A 19,345-nucleotide genomic window follows, 5' to 3' on the forward strand; every position below is an offset into this window, starting at 1 on the left:
TTAAAGAGAAAAGACAAACTAAAATGTCTCGTCAAAAATATGTCCTTTTAATCAAAAAATTTAGAAGGTTTTTTAATTTTGTACTTAATTTCTAACATTATTTTGATTCATTGGGATGATCAATCAAATTTGATAGCCATTAAGAGTAAGTAGAAAACTATTAAGCCCATGTGTGAACGCATTGATCTTTTGTCTTTTCTACTGAAATTTTTCTCTGTCAAGATAGGAATGTAAGGTACGGACGGTCGGCAATGATGCTCATGCGCATTTGATCGGCTCTAAAAGGATATCAAAGTTCATGATTTGTTTTATAACTGGATTCTCATTGCCGTGGGCTTCATGGATCTATTAAAGGAAGCTTTAAATTCTTTCTTAGTCATAATTTTGATCGGGGTATGCCCATTCTTGATACAGTTTCTGATAAACTACTTATGGAGGCCATGGATGATTTACAGAGCTCTGAAAAAACAGGGCTTCAAAGGTCCTCCTCCTCGTTTCATGATTGGCAATCTTCTAGACATTGCAGATACGGTGCAGCACCAGCTGCTCACGGATATGCCTTCCATAAGCCATGACTACGCATACAGAGTTTTCCCTTATTTATTGAAGTGGAGACAGACATATGGTCTCTTTCTCACACAAGTTCTGTTTTGTGTTCAAAATGATTTTGGCTTTGTGTTCTTATGTCTGAATTAATGGTTGTGCAGGGGAAAAATTCATTCTATGGTTTGGTTATGAACCCAGAATTTTTCTACAGGATGCAGAGCTTATCAAGCAACTTCTTTCTTCCAAGCTCTCTCCTGACTGTGGAAGGTCCCCAATGGTTAGGAAGATGCTTTCTGTGGCGTTTGGCGAGGGACTCATCACTGTCAATGGCGAAAAGTGGTCTCAACAGCGTAAAATTGTGGCCCCTGCTTTTCATACTGATAAACTTAAGGTTTTCATTACATTCTTACTCTCATTCCTCTATAAACCTCTCCTTCACTTCATTCTCTTTACTTTCATATATCATTTCTGAACATACTTTACAGAGTGATTTTTGTGGGCTTTTGAATCTTAGCTTACTATTGAGAATTGTTGCGTGCACTTTTCAGGCCTCTGTTGACATCATGTCCATGTGTACAGATCAATTTGTAAACGAGTGGAATGAGATTATAAATGAAGCTGCAGAGAAGCCTTGTGAATTAGAGCTAACTGATTTTATGGATAGACTTACTGCAGCAATTTTTATGAGGGTGGAATTTGCAATGGACTACGACAGAGGGGGGAAAGAAATATATGATGATATCAGAAGGTTAGAGGAGTTAATGATCCGAAATATTCGTTATCTATGGCTGCCAGGTACCAGGTATGACATGATTACCTAATTGTTTCTCTTTTGAAAGAAAAAACTGAGATCTTGTTTGTTTTGAATATTGCGAAACTGAATTGAATTCATTGCTCTGTTTTCCCCAAAAGTTATATCCCCATGCCCTCAAATCTGGAGGCTTGGAAGCGGACCAGAAGATTGGAAAACAACTTGAAACACATGATAAAGAAAAGAAAAGAGAGTGGATCATATGGGGATGATCTTCTTGGGTTGATGCTCTCAGAAATAGAGAATGTTTCTTCAGATGACAAGAATTTCAGCTACACAACACAGCAAGTGATGGATGAGTGCAAAACTTTTTTCTTGGCAGGAAGAGAAACCACCAGTGTTCTGCTATCATGGGCAATACTACTACTGGCAATCCACCAGGATTGGCAACAAAAAGCCCATGAAGAAGCCATTGCAGTATGTGGAAATAGCAATCCCACCATGGATTCTTTAGGAAAGCTCAAAATTGTAAGTATGATGAACATTTTTTTATTGTTAGGAAACCCTCCCAAGAGAATCATGTCTGAATCGATTTAGCAAATTTGGTTTTTGACAGATTGGGATGATACTGAACGAGACACTGAGATTGTACCCACCTGGAGCAGGGATCGTCAGGCAGGTATTCAAAGACTTAAAACTAAGAGATGATTTTATAATTCCCGAGGGTGTAAATGTTGTGGTAGACATAATATCAATGCACAGAGATCCCAGATACTGGGGAAGTGATGCAAATGAGTTCAGGCCAGAACGTTTCAGAGATGGATTGAGCAAAGCTACAAACAATCATCCGTATGCGTTCATGCCATTTTCTAGTGGGCCGAGAGTGTGCATAGGGCAGAACTTTGCGATGCTAGAAGCGAAGGTTGTTATGGCTATGATGGTGAAGAAGTTCAGATTTAGTATGAGCAGTAAATACAGGCATGCACCTGTGGCTTTCGTCACTCTCAATCCTCAGCACGGGATCCCGATCATGGTGGAAAAAATCGAATGCAGTGGAGGAGATTAGTGGATTCTATCTCATCTTCAACCCCTCACTCGTGTTTTACGCCAAACATTTTTCTCTTTTTGGCCTTGCTTTTCAACTATCTCTAAAGACTTTTCAATCCTTGACTCGAGTCCACCGCTGATTTTTCTTTTACATTTACATTATAGTATATTTGAATGGATCATGTTGAATCTTACAATTTTACGCAACTATTTTTATTGGTATCGGTAGAATACCTTTTTCATGTTGGCCCTTACAATTGTATATTTATTTACATTAAATTAATCTTATTTATTATTGTATTTTGTTTAATTTAATATAATGTTTGTAATGTAATTTTAGATTGCTAAATAGTATATTTTTGTTTAAGGTTTGATTAATACTTTAATTTTTATTTACTTTAATTTATTTGAGTTGTATTTATTTTTACAAATTTATCATTTGTCAAAAAAAATTCATAAACAATTCGTGTTCATTGAAACCCTCCAAGATCAATCATATGATGCATAAGAATGAACATTAAATTTAAATTATTAATTCTATTTTTAATTGTTCTACTCTATTTTACTAGCTATTATGAGTTGATTTTAAAAGCATTCAATTTACCATTAATTTATATGGAAAATACCTTGGCAAACAAGAAAACATCAATAGAGAATGCTTCATTTTTATAAACACTATAGTCATTATAAGAATTTAAAATATAAAAAACAAGGGCAAACTATTTTATTATTGCAACTTTCTATTATATTTTTTCTATGGGGTATACTTCAAGTCCATGCTACATATCATATTTATGCAAGGCTTGATGTCAAATTGAACCATGATTTTTTTTTTTTGGATAATAGTTATTCTACCACATTCATGGAAATGAGAAATAAATTTTTGTGCCTCGACAAATGATTCTAGCATGATGTTAACAAAAATTCATCATCATTGTTCCTATAGTTAAGTACATAACACCTTCTAGTTAATTATTGCATTAATTTTTATTCATCTATTGACCTAACTCCTATAGCTAAGTACAACATTGAAATCTACTATCTCCTCCACTAGTTGTTATATATGCCTAGAAAATAGGTCTAGCATTGAGATGTAGAAACTAGGATAATATTATGTCAAGTTTCTGGATTCAGCTGTGTATATTTTGTTGAACTGGATGCAAACAATATATACACAGTTGAATCCAGAAAGTTAGCATAATATTCATCATGAACTATGGAAATTCAATATCTTTAACTAGGATAATATTCATTTCTTGGGTAGATGCAACACTTTTTTACATAATATAATAATAACGTGGTTTGCTAATGACTTTTAGATGACCCTTAATATGTGTGACCATCAAAATTAGCATGGTATCCCCCTTTTCAGGATAGTAAGAATAAAGTGCATAATAACTGCTTGTTGTTAAGGAAAGAATTTATCTTTCAATAATGTGATTGCTAGCAACTTTTATATGACCCTCAATATGTTTGATCATCAAACCTACCATGGCATTCCCCATGTCAAGATAGTAAGAGTAAAGCATAATAACTTCTTGTTGTAAAGGAAAGAACTTCTCTTCCAATAATGTGGTTGCAAGCGACTTTTAGATGACCCTTAATATGTGTGACCATCAAATCTAGAATGGCATTCCCCCTATCAAGATAGTAAGAATAAAGCATAATAACTTCTTGTTGTAAAGGAAATAATTTTTATTCCAATAATGTGGTTGCTAGTGACTTTTTGATGACCCTTAATATGTATGACCATCAACCCTAACATGGAATTCCCCATGTCACAATATTAATAATAAAGAGTAATAACTTCTTGTTGTAAAAAAAACAACTTATCTTCCATAAAACCATTTACAATAGGAGGGGTGGTAAACAATCATCAAACTGATTTCTCAAAAGCATCTGCAAAAGCTAGACCACAAGAGAAATATTTGAGACCCCAAGCATCAAATTAGAAATGAAATATTCTTAAAAAAATTGGCTTCAAAACATATTTAGCCCCACATATCAATACTAAAGCCCCTTAGAATAGCCTTAACAAAACTTAAATTTTTAGGATTTTGGAAATAAAAATTGAGGTTAATTCACTACCTAAAACCACACCTTTACATTAAGGATCTCTACTAAGCTACACATTCTTTTTACGAGCCATGAAAAGAGAGTGAAAAAATGAAGAATACACAGAGTTCAACCACCTTTCAAACAAAATCTAACAAGAGAAAATAATCATAATAAACATGTTCATCAAAATGAATAGAAGGTCCATACAAGTTAGATTAATGAATAATCCTAAAATGCACTGGCCAAGCACACCAAAAGTATACATTAAAGCCTTTGCCACAAAATATTAATACATAAAATTAGAATCAACTATACATGCTCCTAACGAAATCACAATTTAAATGATGGAATGATAGCATTTGAGGTTGCTTGTAGAATTAGAGAACTAGTCGTCGAATATAGTAAGAAGTTCTTGATCAATGCCAAAGTTAGCCAAAAAATTTAATAACGGATTCAAAATGTGTCTATAAAGCCAAAAGCTTACTCTTGAACAATTATACCCTAACACTAGAATGTCTTTGACATAGTGGTGCAAACTCCAATTGCAGCAAATGCCTTTATACAATGCATTGATTGATAACAAGAAATCTACTTCCACAACAAGTTTGTCAACCCCTTTATAAATTATAGCCACCACACCTACTAGTAATATTTCTCTTACATCTTCACTATTTTTTCCTCCCAAGAAGAAAGATCCAGCGTACGTAAAATCGTCTTTTTATGTTTTTCAATAAAAAACTTGTCCCAACATCTCCTAAGTTCACTCAAGAAGAAGTATCAAAATTTATTAATTCTAATATTATTTTCTTTACCTCATGAATGTAGGATTCTTGATGTAGGCTTATTTTCCTAAATATTTTATGTTAATTATTTATTGTGTTAGAAAATTAGGGTTTATCAAACGATCACATTGAGATTGAGCATTGAATTTTTTCTGCTCGTTTCTTCACTTTTATAACTATAAAATTGATATTAACATAAGATGATCTAAATCTTATGTATTATTATGAATATGATTTTTTCTAATTCTAATCTAACTTTTGAGAGAAGGGTGTCTATAAATATTGTTTATGAGATTGGTAAAATAAGAAATATACTTTTTAGTCAAATCTATGTCATTGATTCAATGCTACATTATAATAATTGAATATAAGAAAAAAAATTGAATGTAATGGAGATTCTATCAAATCCTCATTCCTCGCCTACCGTCTTTGAACCACTCGCTCGTGTTTGACGCCAAACATTTCTGTCTTTTTGTCTTGCTTTTCAAAGTCCGTATAGACTCTTTCAGTCCTCGATTCTGAACGTTGATTTTTCTTTTAGATTCACACTAGTACATTTGAATGGATCGATATTAACTTTTAGAACTTTCTATTTACCATCAATTCGTTTTTTTAATGTATATATTTTTGTTTTTTTAATTTAGTTTTGTGTTAATGTAGTTAATATAATTTCATGTCGATAAATAGTATTTTTTTGTGTTAGGTTTGTTTTATGTGTCAATTTTTATCTCTTTCTATTTTTTTAAAATTATTTTTGTTTTTAGACATTAGTCATTTTTTCTTGTTTTTTACATCCAATTTATACCTATCTTAATATATATACTTTGTCTCAAGATTTACCATTCCACTTTACATATTCATTTTTTGCACTTTATTGGGATCAATCCTATGACGGACAAGAATGAACATTGAATTTAAATTCTTAATTCAATTTTTATTTTTTCTATCCTATTTCACTAGCTATTGTGAGTTGGTTTAAAACATATTTGTACAAAATTGTTGCCATGCCTTTGTATTTAATTCATTCAATATACCATTAATATATAAAGGAAAATCCCTCGTCAAACATGAAAAAATCAATGGAGCACATACATCATTTTTCTAAGAGAAAAGGACAAAGAACCTATAACATGTGTATTTGTGTCACTCACATATTTGTGTACATTATATGTGCATGTTTTACTCAAAGTTGTAAAGTTGACCTAAGAGAAGTTGATCCTATTGATCCGAACAATCTCCTTAAGGTGGTTATTAATGTTGTAGCCATTACAACAACTTGTTTATTAATATTGTAGCCATTACAACAACTTCAAATATCAAAAAGAAAGGAAAAATGGTTTACTAGTGCAAATTTTTGTTAGATTATTTTCTTGGGTTGCAATCCAAATCCATGCCTCATATCATATTCAAGTGCCTTGAGATCAAATTCAAGGGGCTTGGGATTGAACAACACACAATTTTGATACAATATTGTCTGTCAATGGAACTCAAAAATTAAATTGTTGTACTTTGACAAATGATTCTAAAACAATGTCAACATAAATTCTCCATTCTTCTTCCTATATAAAAATACATAATCCCTTCTATTTAATTGCTAGATATATGTTTATTTATTTATTGACCAAACTCCTATAGCTTAGTAAACCAATATGGGACAATCTACAATCTCCTCCACTACTTGTTGCTTAGGTCTAGCATTGACAAGTAGACAATAGTGATAATCTTTATTTATTTCTTGGATATGTCCAACACTTTTTACATAATATAGGAATAGTGTGGTTGCTAGTGACTTTTAAATGACCCTTAGTATGTGTGACCATCAATCCTAGAACGACATTCCCCATATAAGGATATAAAGGATAAAACACCATAACTTCTTGTTGTAAAGTAAACTACTTATCTTCCATGGCACCAATTGTCGTAGGAGGAGGTGTAGACAACCCTCAAATTAATTTTTTAATTGCATTTATAAAAAGCTAAACAATATAAGAAACATTCAAGTGATGTGTAGTTTGACTAGGCTTGAGAGGGTTTATTTTACCAAGGAGGAATATTTGTAAATAAATCTTGAAATGAAGCATTTTAATAAAAGAGATATTAAGTAGTGCATTGTCTTTGTTTCCATTGTTTACATTATGCCAGATAAAATATCTAACCATGTTCTTTATTCTCTAGTATTTTAAACTCTATCCATTTATGCCAATGTTTAACAATATTTTCTACCCTCTTACATTTATAGTCTAGCTTCTTGCAATGATAATGGAAGAAGTACTTACCTAATTATGCCATTTTTTCTCCTTGCTTCTTGTTTGCATGTAGGGTATGTAATTGAGGTACCATGTGATTGATGATATCTTGCTTCATGTCATTTAGGAGGTTGTTAAGCTACATCTTAAATAAATATTTATAGTTGTCTTGGTCATCATTGATTGCAAGATTTATTTATTTTTCATGGTGGAGCATGAGTGTTTTTTGTAGATCTAATAGGCCTCATCACATGGAACTTGGGATGTATCCCCTCTAATTAAATATAGAGAATCTAAGTATTCTTCGTTAACTACCCTTAGGAATATGATTTGAGAAAGTCTAGAGACAACCTAGATTTTACCAGCATTTCTATGGGAAAACTAGGAACCTTTCCACCCAATCTCCTAAGAGATCCTCATACAAGGATAGTAAGGATAAAGAACCATAACTTCTTGTTGTAGAGTAAACTACTTATCTTCCATGACACCAATTTCCATAAAAGGAGTAGAAAACCTTCAAATTGATTTTTTAATTGCATTTATAAAAGCTAGACAATACACGAAACATTCAAGTGATATATAGTTTGACTAGGCTTGAGAGGGTTGATTTTACTAAGAAGGAATATTTCTAAATGAATTTTGAAATGAAGCATTTTAATATAAAAGATACTAAGTAGTACCTTGTCTTTGTTTCCATGGCTTACGTTATGCCAGATGAAATATCTAACCACGTTTTTCATTCTCTCTAGAGTATTTTAAACTCCATCCATTCATGCGAATCTTTAACAATAGTTTCCACCCTCTTACATTTATAGTCTAGCTTCTTCAAATGATAATGGAATTAGTATTCAGCTAATTATGGCATTTCTTCTTCATGGTTATTCTTTGCATGTAGGGTGTCTGATTGAGGTACCATGTGATTGATGATATCTTGCTTCATGTCATTTAGGAGGTTGTTAAGCTCCATCTTAGAAACATTCAGAGTTGAATTGGTCAACATTCATTGCAAGCTAAATGCATTTTTCATGATGGAGCATGAGTGAATTTTGACATGATTATTCTTGGAAGTTGTCCTAAGTGGTTCAATATAGAAACTAAGATTTATATTAAAAATGAATGCATATCAAAGATTAAAAAACACTAGTTGCCATGATTTAATTTTAATGCTAGAAATCTTTTTGATAACAACAATCAACAACTTCTACAACTAACACTTACCTTTACTACCAAATAACCAATGATCTAAACTTAAAAATATTTAATTAAAATAACTATTAGTATTCCTAATAGAGACAACATTTTTATTTATATCATGATAGCTACATTTTTGTTTTAACATGCACAATTCATTGGAGTTCACATGCAAGTTAAAGATAAGAAAAAATGTAGAGGTGAAAAGTAAATCCCTAACACTTATCCCCATTGATTTTTTAGCTTCTTGTGTTGGTGTGAATAAGGATATTTACTAGCTAGCTCTTGGTTAGCACCTATTCCCACATGTTAAGTTTACTTAGGATAGCTTAGTTGTCACATGACACAATCATTTAATATTGTTCATATATCATATCATTTGGTCATCAATTCATAGCAATTAATTGCAGGTTCATCTCAAGCTTTGCTTCTCGATTTCCATTCTTCTCTTTTGCTCAAGTTGCAACATTCTCATGTGTGGTTGGATAGTTTCCTAGTTCGATCCTTTAAGTTTGGCCAACTTTATGATGAGCTCCTAATCTCTCCAAAAACTTTGACTTTTGTCTCAAGCACAAAAGTGTAGTATTTAAACTACAATTTTTTGCACAACTGTTAGTAATCGTCTTGGCCTTGAATTGAAGCTAAATCCTCATTTCTAATGAACTAGACCCAAACCGTAACCTTATCATTCCCAATCCTTTCCGAAAATAAATTTTATCATAGTCTCAAGCCAACTTCATCCCAACTTAGCCTTACTCTCTAACTAATGCATACAAAATTTGATTTTGGATGCTAGGGTATTGTATAAAAGGGCAAACCCCTTGGTCATTTATAAATTGAGATGAAATCAACCATATTTTAATTAAAAAATTTATAACTAAACATAAATGGTAATTATCACATTAGCGTCTATATATACAAGGACAAATGCATACACATTTTACATTTAACTTGCTATGTATTTGATTTTGTTCAGATATTGTTGAATCAATACTCAAGGTCTTACTATAATCAAGATAACTCATAGACCCCACCCACTTGATAGTAAGTCGTATTCGATTCCTTTAAGCACTATTGAATCCAAAATTAAGGTCGTAAAAAATAATGATCAATAATGCCTACAACAACTTTAGTCTAGACACTATAAAATTTAGTCCCTAATTTCTTATAATATAATTGTTACATTGACTAACAAAAATATATAATACCCCTTTCAACAAAACATTTATTTGTTAAATCTAGAGTCTAACACAACTATGAATGTTATAGGCTTATTCATTTACTTAGCGTTGATGCCTTCTAGAAACGGTAATTTTCTCTATTCAAAAGTCTACATATATTATTCAACTTTTGCCAACGAAGTGATGTTTTGTCTTTTTCTGCAAAGTTTCAATTAATTATTTGTCATGATAAGATAACATCAATTCTTCTATAGCTTTAATCAAGATAACTCATAGATCCCACCCACTTGATAGTAAGTCCTACTTGATTGTTTTAAGCACTATTGAATCCAAATTTAATATCGTAAAAAATGATGATCAATGATACTTATAACACCTTTAATCTAGACACTATAAAATTTAGTTCCTAATCTCTTATAATATAATTATTACATTGACTAACAATAATATATAATACACCTTTCAACAAAACATTTATTTGTTAAATCTAAAAATCTAACATTTATAGGCTTATTCAATTACTTAGTATTTTTTATTTAAAAAATAGTGAGAACAAGGGCACTGACCCTTTACATAGCATAACTATTAACAAGACCACAGTGCAAAAACAACACTATAACAACATTAACAACAACTAACAACAAAAAGAGACCAAGTCTTAAAAATAAAAATAAAAACAACAAAAAAACCAAAAACAAACTACAGGGGTGCCTTTCACACCCCAGTGGCATCAATGGCATTGTTCCATTAATTGGACAAGAACTTGTACATGTCCCTAGCCTCCTACTTATCCTCCTTTGTGTCCACAGTACATTCCCTCAATAGAGAGAGGGTGAGCGTCGAGTTGTGTAACACCTGCAAATGAAATTTATTAAGGCCCGCAATTTGGGCTTCCCAGGCCTCCATCTTACTCTTAAGCTTGTTTACATCGTCCATGATAGCCTGCAATTCAAGCACATGGCCTAGGTTCTCAATCCTCTGCGTGATGTCCATCACGTCCATGTGCAACTTTTCCATTTGTTGCAGAGTAGGGACATCCTAGGGGTTCACAGCAGCCATGTCATCCGTAGTCTTTCCCATCTCCTTGGGCACATCTTCAGTAGGGGGGTTGCCAATATCATTCCCAAGCCCATCAGAGGGAGAGATTGCATCACTTGTTCCGCCATCTTTAAATCCGGGTCCAAGTTACTAGAGTCCAGGACTTTGTTATCAAAAATTTCCTCACCCATGACACCCTCAATGCCCATGTTCATAGGGGTCGTATCCTTAACATCAACAGGGTCCTGGGCTTGCATATGAGAATTGCCCGTGTCAGCGACACCAACAGTGGTCGGAACCTTGGGGTCCCCAGTCATATCCACATCCACAAAATCCCCATCTGGGGCCCCCATAGTGGTATTAGGGTCTTCCCCCTCCTTGTCCTTGATGGGGTCCTCCTCCGAGTTAATATTTTCGATCATAGGGATCTTCTTTTTATAGCTCTCCTTTTAACCTCAGAATTTGGGGAAGGATTGTCATGCTCAGCATCCTCAGAGGACGAATTGTCATCAAAGACAATACATTTGCGTTTAACAGCCTGGTTTTGCCTTTGCCCTTAGACAAGGACAGGGAGTGGGAAGCGCTGGGAGAGGCTGACAAAGTCAAACTGGGGGAGACCACAGATAAGGAAACAACAGAGGCATAAGCAGGCAGGGTCATGGTGGCCGTAGCAAAGTCATCATGAAGATACAGGAAAAATCTAGGGAAGGCCATAGACAAGGCGACAAGATGTTGGGGAGTTTGCATGGGGGGCTGAGAGAGTGAGAGGTTATGGTGGGGGCAAAGGGCCTCATGGAATTTATACAGCCTGAAAATGAGGCCCTGGTGAAGGAGGTAGGGCAGCTCATCCCCATGCTTGGGATCCATGGTGTCTTTAACAAAGCTTTCAATAGAATGCAGTAAATAAAAGTACAGACAAAGCAAATCATTATTGCGGAAATGATTGAGAAGGGGCAAATCATATTTAGTGTTGATGCCTTCTAGAAATGGTAATTTTCTCCTTTCAAAAGTCTACATATATTATTCAACTTCTGCCAATGAAATAATGTTTTGTCTTTTTCTTAAAAAGTTTAAAATTAATTATTTGTCATGATAAGATAACATCAATTCTTCGGTAGCTTTAATCACCAACAGCGACCTGGCCGGCCAAAAGTCTATCCAAGTCGCAACTTTGCTCATGCTTTGTTTTAACAACTATATTCTCTTTCCACACCAAGTTTCACTTCATACTCTCCTCTGATAGTTCTAGGCTTCATGGATTTACTAGAAGCAGCTGTAAATTCTTTCTTAGTTGTAGTTTTGGTTGCGATCTGCCCATTCTTTGCAGGTTTTGTGTTAAAATACTTATGGAGGCCATGGATGATTTACAGGGCTCTGCAAAAGCAGGGTTTCAAAGGTCATCCTCCCCGATTCATGATTGGGGATTTTGTTGAAATTGGAAAATTGGTGCAGCAGCAGATGCTTACTGATATGCCCTCCATAAACCATGACATAAGAAACAGAATTTTCCCTTATATAGTCAAGTGGTCTCAGATCTATGGTCTCTTTCTCACAGATGTCTCTTTTGTTTCTTAAAATATTGGGTTGTATGTTCTTATGTCTGGATTAATTGTTGTGCAGGGGAGAAATTTGTTATATGGTTTGGTTATGAGCCCAGAATTGTTCTAACCGATGCAGAGCTCCTCAGGGAACTTCTTTCATCCAAGCATTCTGCTGACTGCGGAAGGTCTCCAATGATTAGGAAGATGCTTTCTGTGGGCTTGGGCAATGGACTTTTCACTGTTAATGGTCAAAGGTGGTCTCACCAGCGCAGAATTGTGGCCCCTGCTTTTCATATGGAAAAGCTTAAGGTGGTCATTACATTCTTACTCTGATTCCACCATAATCCTGTCCTCCATTTCACTCTGTTTACTTTCACATATTATTTGTACAATAGTATACCATTCTGGACATGTTTTTACAAAATGGGTTTTTGGGCTTTTGAATCTCAACTTATTGATGAGAATTGTTGTGTACAACTTTACAGGCCTCAGTTGACATCATGTCAAAATGTACAGATCAATTGGTAAAGGAATGGAATGAGATTATGAAGGAAGCTGCAGCGAGGCCTTGTGAATTAGAGTTAACTGCTTTTATAGACAGGCTTACTGGAGACATTTTTATGAGGGTCGGATTTGGAATGGACTTCAGCAAAGGGGGAAAGGAAATATATGAGGACATCAGGGGTTTAGAGGAGATAATGAACCACAATATTCAATATCTCTGGCTCCCAGGTTCCAGGTATGGCATGACTACCTAATAGATTCTTTTTCCAAAGGACAATTTGTGATTTGGTTTGCTTTTAACATAGTAAAGACACATTTGAATTCATATTTCTTTCTTTTCCAAAAAAGTTATATTCCCACGCCCTCAAATCTGGAGGCTTGGAAGCGGCGTAGAAGATTGGAAAACAACTTGAAACAGATTATAGAGAAAAGAAAAGAGATTGGATCATATGGGAATGATCTTCTTGGTTTGATACTCTCAGAAGTAGAGCATGTTTCTTCAGATGACAAGAATTTCAGGTACACAGAACAGCAAGTAATGGACGAGTGCAAAACATTTTTCTTGGGAGGAAGAGAAACCACCACTGTTCTGATAACATGGACAATATTCCTGTTGGCACTTAACCAAGATTGGCAAGAAAAAGCTCACGAAGAAGCAACTGCAATCTGTGGAAACAACAATCCCACCATGGATTGTTTAGGAAAGCTCAAAATTGTAAGTATGATAAACAAATTTTGGGTTGGAAAACCCTCCCAAGAGATACATGGCTTAAATAATTTACCAATTTTTTATGTGACAGATTGGAATGATACTGAACGAGACTCTGAGATTGTACCCACCTGGAACAGGCGTCATCAGGCAGGCCTTCAAAGACTTAAAATTAAGAGATGATTTTATAGTTCCCAAGGGTGTGAATGTGATAGGAGACATATTAGCAGTGCACAGGGACCCCAGATACTGGGGAAGCGATGCAAATGAGTTCAGGCCAGAGCGTTTCAGAGATGGAATAAGCAAAGCTACAGACAATCATCCGTATGCCTTCATTCCATTTTCTAGTGGGCCAAGAGTGTGCATAGGGCAGAACTATGGTTTATTAGAAGCAAAGGTTGTAATCACTATGCTGGTGAAGAGGTTCAGATTTAGTGTAAGCAGTGAGTACAGGCATGCACCTTTAGCATTCATCACTCTCAATCCTCAACATGGGATGCCAATCATGGTGGAAAGAATTGAATACAATAAAGAATAGTTGTTCGTGTGTCATATCGCCCAAGGTCATTGCATCGAGCAGTCATGTTTGACGAAAAACTTTTGTTGTTTCTTCCCCTGTTTTTCAATGTATCTAGAGTCTTGGAGTCGAGTGTTGATTTTTATTGTTAGTTTTACACTTGTATGGAATGAATCTTGTTAACCCTTCAAGTTTGTTATATATACTCATTTTTAAACTAATAATGGTTTGTTATTTTGTTTTTAGGTTTTTTTTTTTTAAATCTATAAAATTTAATTACATGAATATTAATAAAGATCGAGAGTATCTATTTTGTCAAAATTATTTACGGTATGTTGTTGGCCTTAAATCTAATGATGTTGGGACCTTGCACTCAACAATTTTTTTATTTCTATTGATTCATTTAGAGCCATTCAACTTCTCTAAATGACTAAAATTCCATTTACAAAAGTATAATATTTTAAATTTATTGAAAATTTAATTTTTGTTTTTCAAAATTTTAAATTAATTTTTTAATATTGATTTCAAAATTATTATTTGATATTCAATTTAAAAAAAAAAATTTTATTATTGTTAATACTAATACAACAATTTTTATTTATTTTAATGACAACTTCAAAATTGTTATTGATACTAAAAATTTTTAATCAAAAAATAAGATTCTTACTTGTTATTTCAAATTTCTTATTGACACTTTTTATTATTTAATTAATATATATTTTAACAAATCATTTATAAAGTTTGAATTTTCTATTCACTCAAAAAGATTCTAAGAATTAGGTAAGTGGCCATTAATATATTTTAACAAATCATTTATAAAGTTTGAATTTTCTATTCTCTCGAAAAGATTCTAAGAATTAGGTAAGTGGGTGTTAATATATTTTAACAAATCATTTATGAAGTTTGAATTTTCTATTCTCTCAAAAAGATTCAAAAAATTAGCTAAGTCAGTGTTTGAGCTTAAGAATCCATGGATTAATAATTAAAATTCTCATTACAAATCAAAACTCAAATGACATGCCGCACAAATATATTGTAGTGAGGATACTATTTTGAGTATATACTTTCTTTTTAAATTTCTCAATCTTCTTCGTTTGCTTAGTCCACCATGCATCTTTCTTCCCTACATCTAACTTAGTTTTCTTATAGATTTGCAATCTTAAAATTTCCAATTTGCTATTGATATGGAACAACACATCACTATAAGTTTGAAATGAAGTTAAAAATTGATATGTTCATACAAAAGTGAGACCAAAACAATGCAGAGAATGTAGAGAAGTCATTTTATCTCAAATGATTCTATTCAAATCCTTAGATACACATATGGCTTGGATTTGATAGTATGTGGCCTATTTGTGAAGTAGTCACTGGTGAGGAGGGACCTCAAGCAGATCAGTCCAGACCGGTCAACAAGAGTAAACACAACGGAAACACACACATATGATGAAGGCAATGCAGAACATATAGTTTTATTGCATGAAATTTGATTACATCCAACTGGTAACAACCGGGTTACAACATACCAACACACATGCTGGGTAGAATAGGTCACAACCGGGACCTTGAATCGAAAGATCTATCTTCTAGGCACAGTCTATCTATCTGATACTCTGATTGATTCTAATTGACTACATTCTAAAGCATGATTACAAATATATATATCATTCCAAAGGATCTAGACGACTCAAAATGATCAAAACCCGAAGAACAAGACCTAACGTGCAAAATGAACAAGGTCGGCCTCCGCCAGGAGATTCCTCCAAAAAATCCAAAGGATGAAAACATAGAAGGTCAGCCAGATGCCAAGAAACATCGAGATCATTGCTCAAGGCTTCACAAGCTTCCGAATGGGTTCTGGAAGATCACCAGAATAGGTCTCAAGCAACCAGTAACAAAGGAACAACCGGTAACAAGAAACTATCATGGAAACCGATAGCGATATCTTGTCGGTAAGTAATCCAAATGAGATGCGGTTTGAAAGCAAGAAAGATGACCAAGTCTTCAAGTAGAATCCAACTCCACAAGATCCGGCGAACCAAAACTGGGACACACAAAAAGGAAAACTGAAACTGCAAACAAAAAACACAATAGAAAAGAAAATGTTTTTGGTTGATGCAAGATTGTTGTGAACCGGGGATGCTCTTGCATCAATTTGTTTGCTAGCTACATTTTATTTTAACTTGAAGAGGCCAAAAATATACAGATGGATAGACAATGGACCTTAATTGCTGATAGAATACCCAAAACCTTTTTCTTAAGGTATAAATGCAAAAGTTTCAACTAAGCTATTATATTAGAAGTTAAAATGGAGGTGTCCTGGTAGGAATACATTCAATGGAGAGCATAGATAGTGTAAACATATCTTACTAGTTTATAACTCAGTCCCAAAGTGGTGTAACAATACAAATACTTTGTGATAACTCAGTTCCAAATTTTAAAGCAAGACTAAATTAGTCATTAAAATTTTTGATGGAGGAAAATCAAGAATCTTGCATGGTTCCTCCTTTCTTAATAGTCTCCTTTTTATTTATACTAGCGCTTGCACCAAATGGAGGTGCAATGGTAATGCTGATAGTAATAAATATTAATTTTTAAATAATTTTAAATATAATACAAGATATTATTTGAACCTGTTCTTTCATTGAATTTGATAGTGAAGCAGTCATCGGTTAGGAGGGACCTCAAAGAGATCAATCTAGACCGGTCAGCAAGAGTAAACACAATGGAAACACAAAGATATGATGGAGGCAATGCATAACAGATTATATTATAACATGAAAACTGATTACAACCAACTGATAACAACCGGGTTACAACATAACCGACTCATAGGTCTCCTAGAACATGCTCAAACTATAGACCAGGTCACCACCGAGACCTCAAATCTTTAGATCTATCCTCTATGTTCTATCTTCAACCTTCGATACATTCTAATGCTCAATTACAATGATTTATTACAATCCAAGGGGATCCGGTCGGCCCAAAAGGGATCAAAACCCGAAGGACAAGACCTAACGTGTAAAAACAACAAGGTCGGCCTTTGCCAAGATATTCCTCCGGAAAATCCAAAGGATGAAGTGTAGATCGCGGGAAAAGGTCGGCCACACGCCAAGGAACATCATAATCAGTACTCAAGGCTCCGCAAGCTACGAAAGGGGTTCTGGTAGATCACCAAAATAGGTCCAGGAAACAGGTAACAAGAAACTGTCAATCGGTAATAGGAAACTGTCATGGAAACTGATAGTGATAACTTGCCAAAAAATAATCCAAATGTGATGTGGTTTGGAAATAAGAAAGATGATAAAGTCTTCAAGTAAAATCCAACTCCACAAGATCTGGTGAACCAAAACCAGTACACACAGAAAGAAATTCTTAAACTGCAAAACATAAAGAAAAACATAAAGGAAAATATTTTTGGTTGATGTAGGATTGCCATGAACCAAGGATGCTCCTGCATCAGACATCCAGGGTTATTGAAAAAGTGAGTCTCTCACTTTGCTGGGGTCAGAGAAAAACCAAGGCGGTCTACCTCTGCCCAAGAAATCCAAGATGAATCTTCAATTGGTCTATCCTTCCACTTCACAAGATACTCCTTATACTAACTTCTTTGAGTACTATGCCTAATCCTATTATCCAAAATGTCTTCAATCTGATCTGGTTCCTTCTGGGGCAACTGTTTCTCCAAGTTTGTAATATTGTCTTCACTGAATTCTAGTTCATGATACTCATGAAGATCTGCAATGTTAAACACAAGTGAAATACTCAGATTGTTTGCTAATTGCACTTCATATGCATTTCCAGAACTGAACTTCCTCAAAATCTTGTAAGGTCCAAACTTTCTCATCTACAACTTGTTATAAGTTTCAACCGAGAATCTTTCTTTTCTCAGATAATACCATCACTTCATCACCAACTTCAAATTCCTTATGTCTCCTCTTCTCATCTGCCTTCTCCTTATACTTGTTGTTCATGTCCTCCAAATGCTTCTTAACCTAAATATGCAAGGCTGCCATGTGGTCTGCAAAGTCTTTTGCTTCTGAACTTCTCTAGTCTTCACTGCTAATATCTCTTAATTCTGATATACCTCTAGGATATATTCCGGTAACAATCTCAAAAGGTGTTCTTTTAGTACTCCTATTTACTGAATTATTGTAGGCAAACTCTGCTTGTGCAAGAATCAAATCCCAACTTCCGGTTTTATCTCCAACTAAACATCTCAACAAATTTCCCAAGCTCTAGTTAACTACTTTTGTCTGTCCATCAGTCTGTGGGTGAAAATTAGAACTGAAATTCAAATTTGTCTTCATCTTCTTCCAAAGTGTTCTCCAATAATAACCAACAAACTTAGTGTCTCTGTTTGAAACTATGCTCTTAGGTAATCCATGCAATCTCACTACTTCCTTGAAAAATAGGTTTGCTACACGTAATGCATCTGATGTCTTCTTACAAGGTATGAAATGAGCCATCTTCGAGAACTTATCCACTACCACAAATATAGAATCATTCCCTCTCTGTTTTTTAGGCAATCCAAGTATGAAATCCATTCTTATATCCTCCCAAGGTCTTACCGGTACTGTCAAGGGTTTATAAAATCCCAAATTTTGACTACTACCCTTTGCAACTTGACAAAAGTATTGCTCACTCACCAATGCTACTATTTTGTCAATACCAAAATATCTAGCTAATCCTCCACTATATTTCTCCTTTATTAGGTTCTCCCTCATAGAGCTCTTAGGTATGCACAACTAAACTCCTCTGAATAACATCCCATCCTGAATGAATCTGGGGCCAAAAGTATTGCTCACTCACCAATGCTACTATTTTGTCAATACCAAAATATCTAGCTAATCCTCCACTATATTTCTCCTTTATTAGGTTCTCCCTCATAGAACTCTTAGGTATGCACAACTAAACTCCTTTGAATAACATCCCATCCCGAATGAATCTGGGGCCAAAAGTATTGCTCACTCACCAATGCTACTATTTTGTCAATACCAAAATATCTAGCTAATCCTCCACTATATTTCTCCTTTATTAGGTTCTCCCTCATAGAACTCTTAGGTATGCACAACTAAACTCCTCTGAATAACATCCCATCCTGAATGAAATAAACAATTTTTGCATATGGATTTTTGACATATCTTTAAATGTGAAGGCTAACAATACTGGAAGCTTCTTTGTGTGTCGAAGGGTCTCTAATCATTACAACAGATGCCCAGTTCAATGCATAGTTT

At 34.3% G+C, this 19,345-nt stretch overlaps 2 protein-coding genes across 2 annotated transcripts; both read left to right on the forward strand.

Moving 5' to 3' along the window:
* Positions 1–212: 212 nt before the first annotated feature.
* Positions 213–2,649, forward strand: LOC131060355 (cytokinin hydroxylase). The gene is made up of 5 exons (XM_057993533.2): positions 213–625; positions 708–937; positions 1,095–1,348; positions 1,459–1,825; positions 1,914–2,649. Exons 1-5 carry the CDS (start codon positions 340–342, stop codon positions 2,361–2,363), a joined length of 1,587 nt encoding a protein of 528 aa, XP_057849516.2. The 5' UTR covers positions 213–339; the 3' UTR covers positions 2,364–2,649.
* A 9,332-nt stretch (positions 2,650–11,981) lies between these two features.
* On the forward strand, positions 11,982–14,310 carry LOC131060354 (cytokinin hydroxylase). Its single transcript, XM_057993532.2, has 5 exons — positions 11,982–12,380; positions 12,461–12,690; positions 12,867–13,120; positions 13,234–13,600; positions 13,686–14,310. The coding sequence occupies exons 1-5, from the start codon at positions 12,095–12,097 to the stop codon at positions 14,130–14,132; spliced, it is 1,584 nt and encodes a 527-aa protein (XP_057849515.1). The 5' UTR covers positions 11,982–12,094; the 3' UTR covers positions 14,133–14,310.
* Positions 14,311–19,345: the final 5,035 nt, after the last annotated feature.

The sequence above is a fragment of the Cryptomeria japonica genome, chromosome 4 (genome assembly GCF_030272615.1).
Source record: "Cryptomeria japonica chromosome 4, Sugi_1.0, whole genome shotgun sequence".
NCBI classification, from domain to species: Eukaryota; Viridiplantae; Streptophyta; class Pinopsida; order Cupressales; family Cupressaceae; genus Cryptomeria; species Cryptomeria japonica.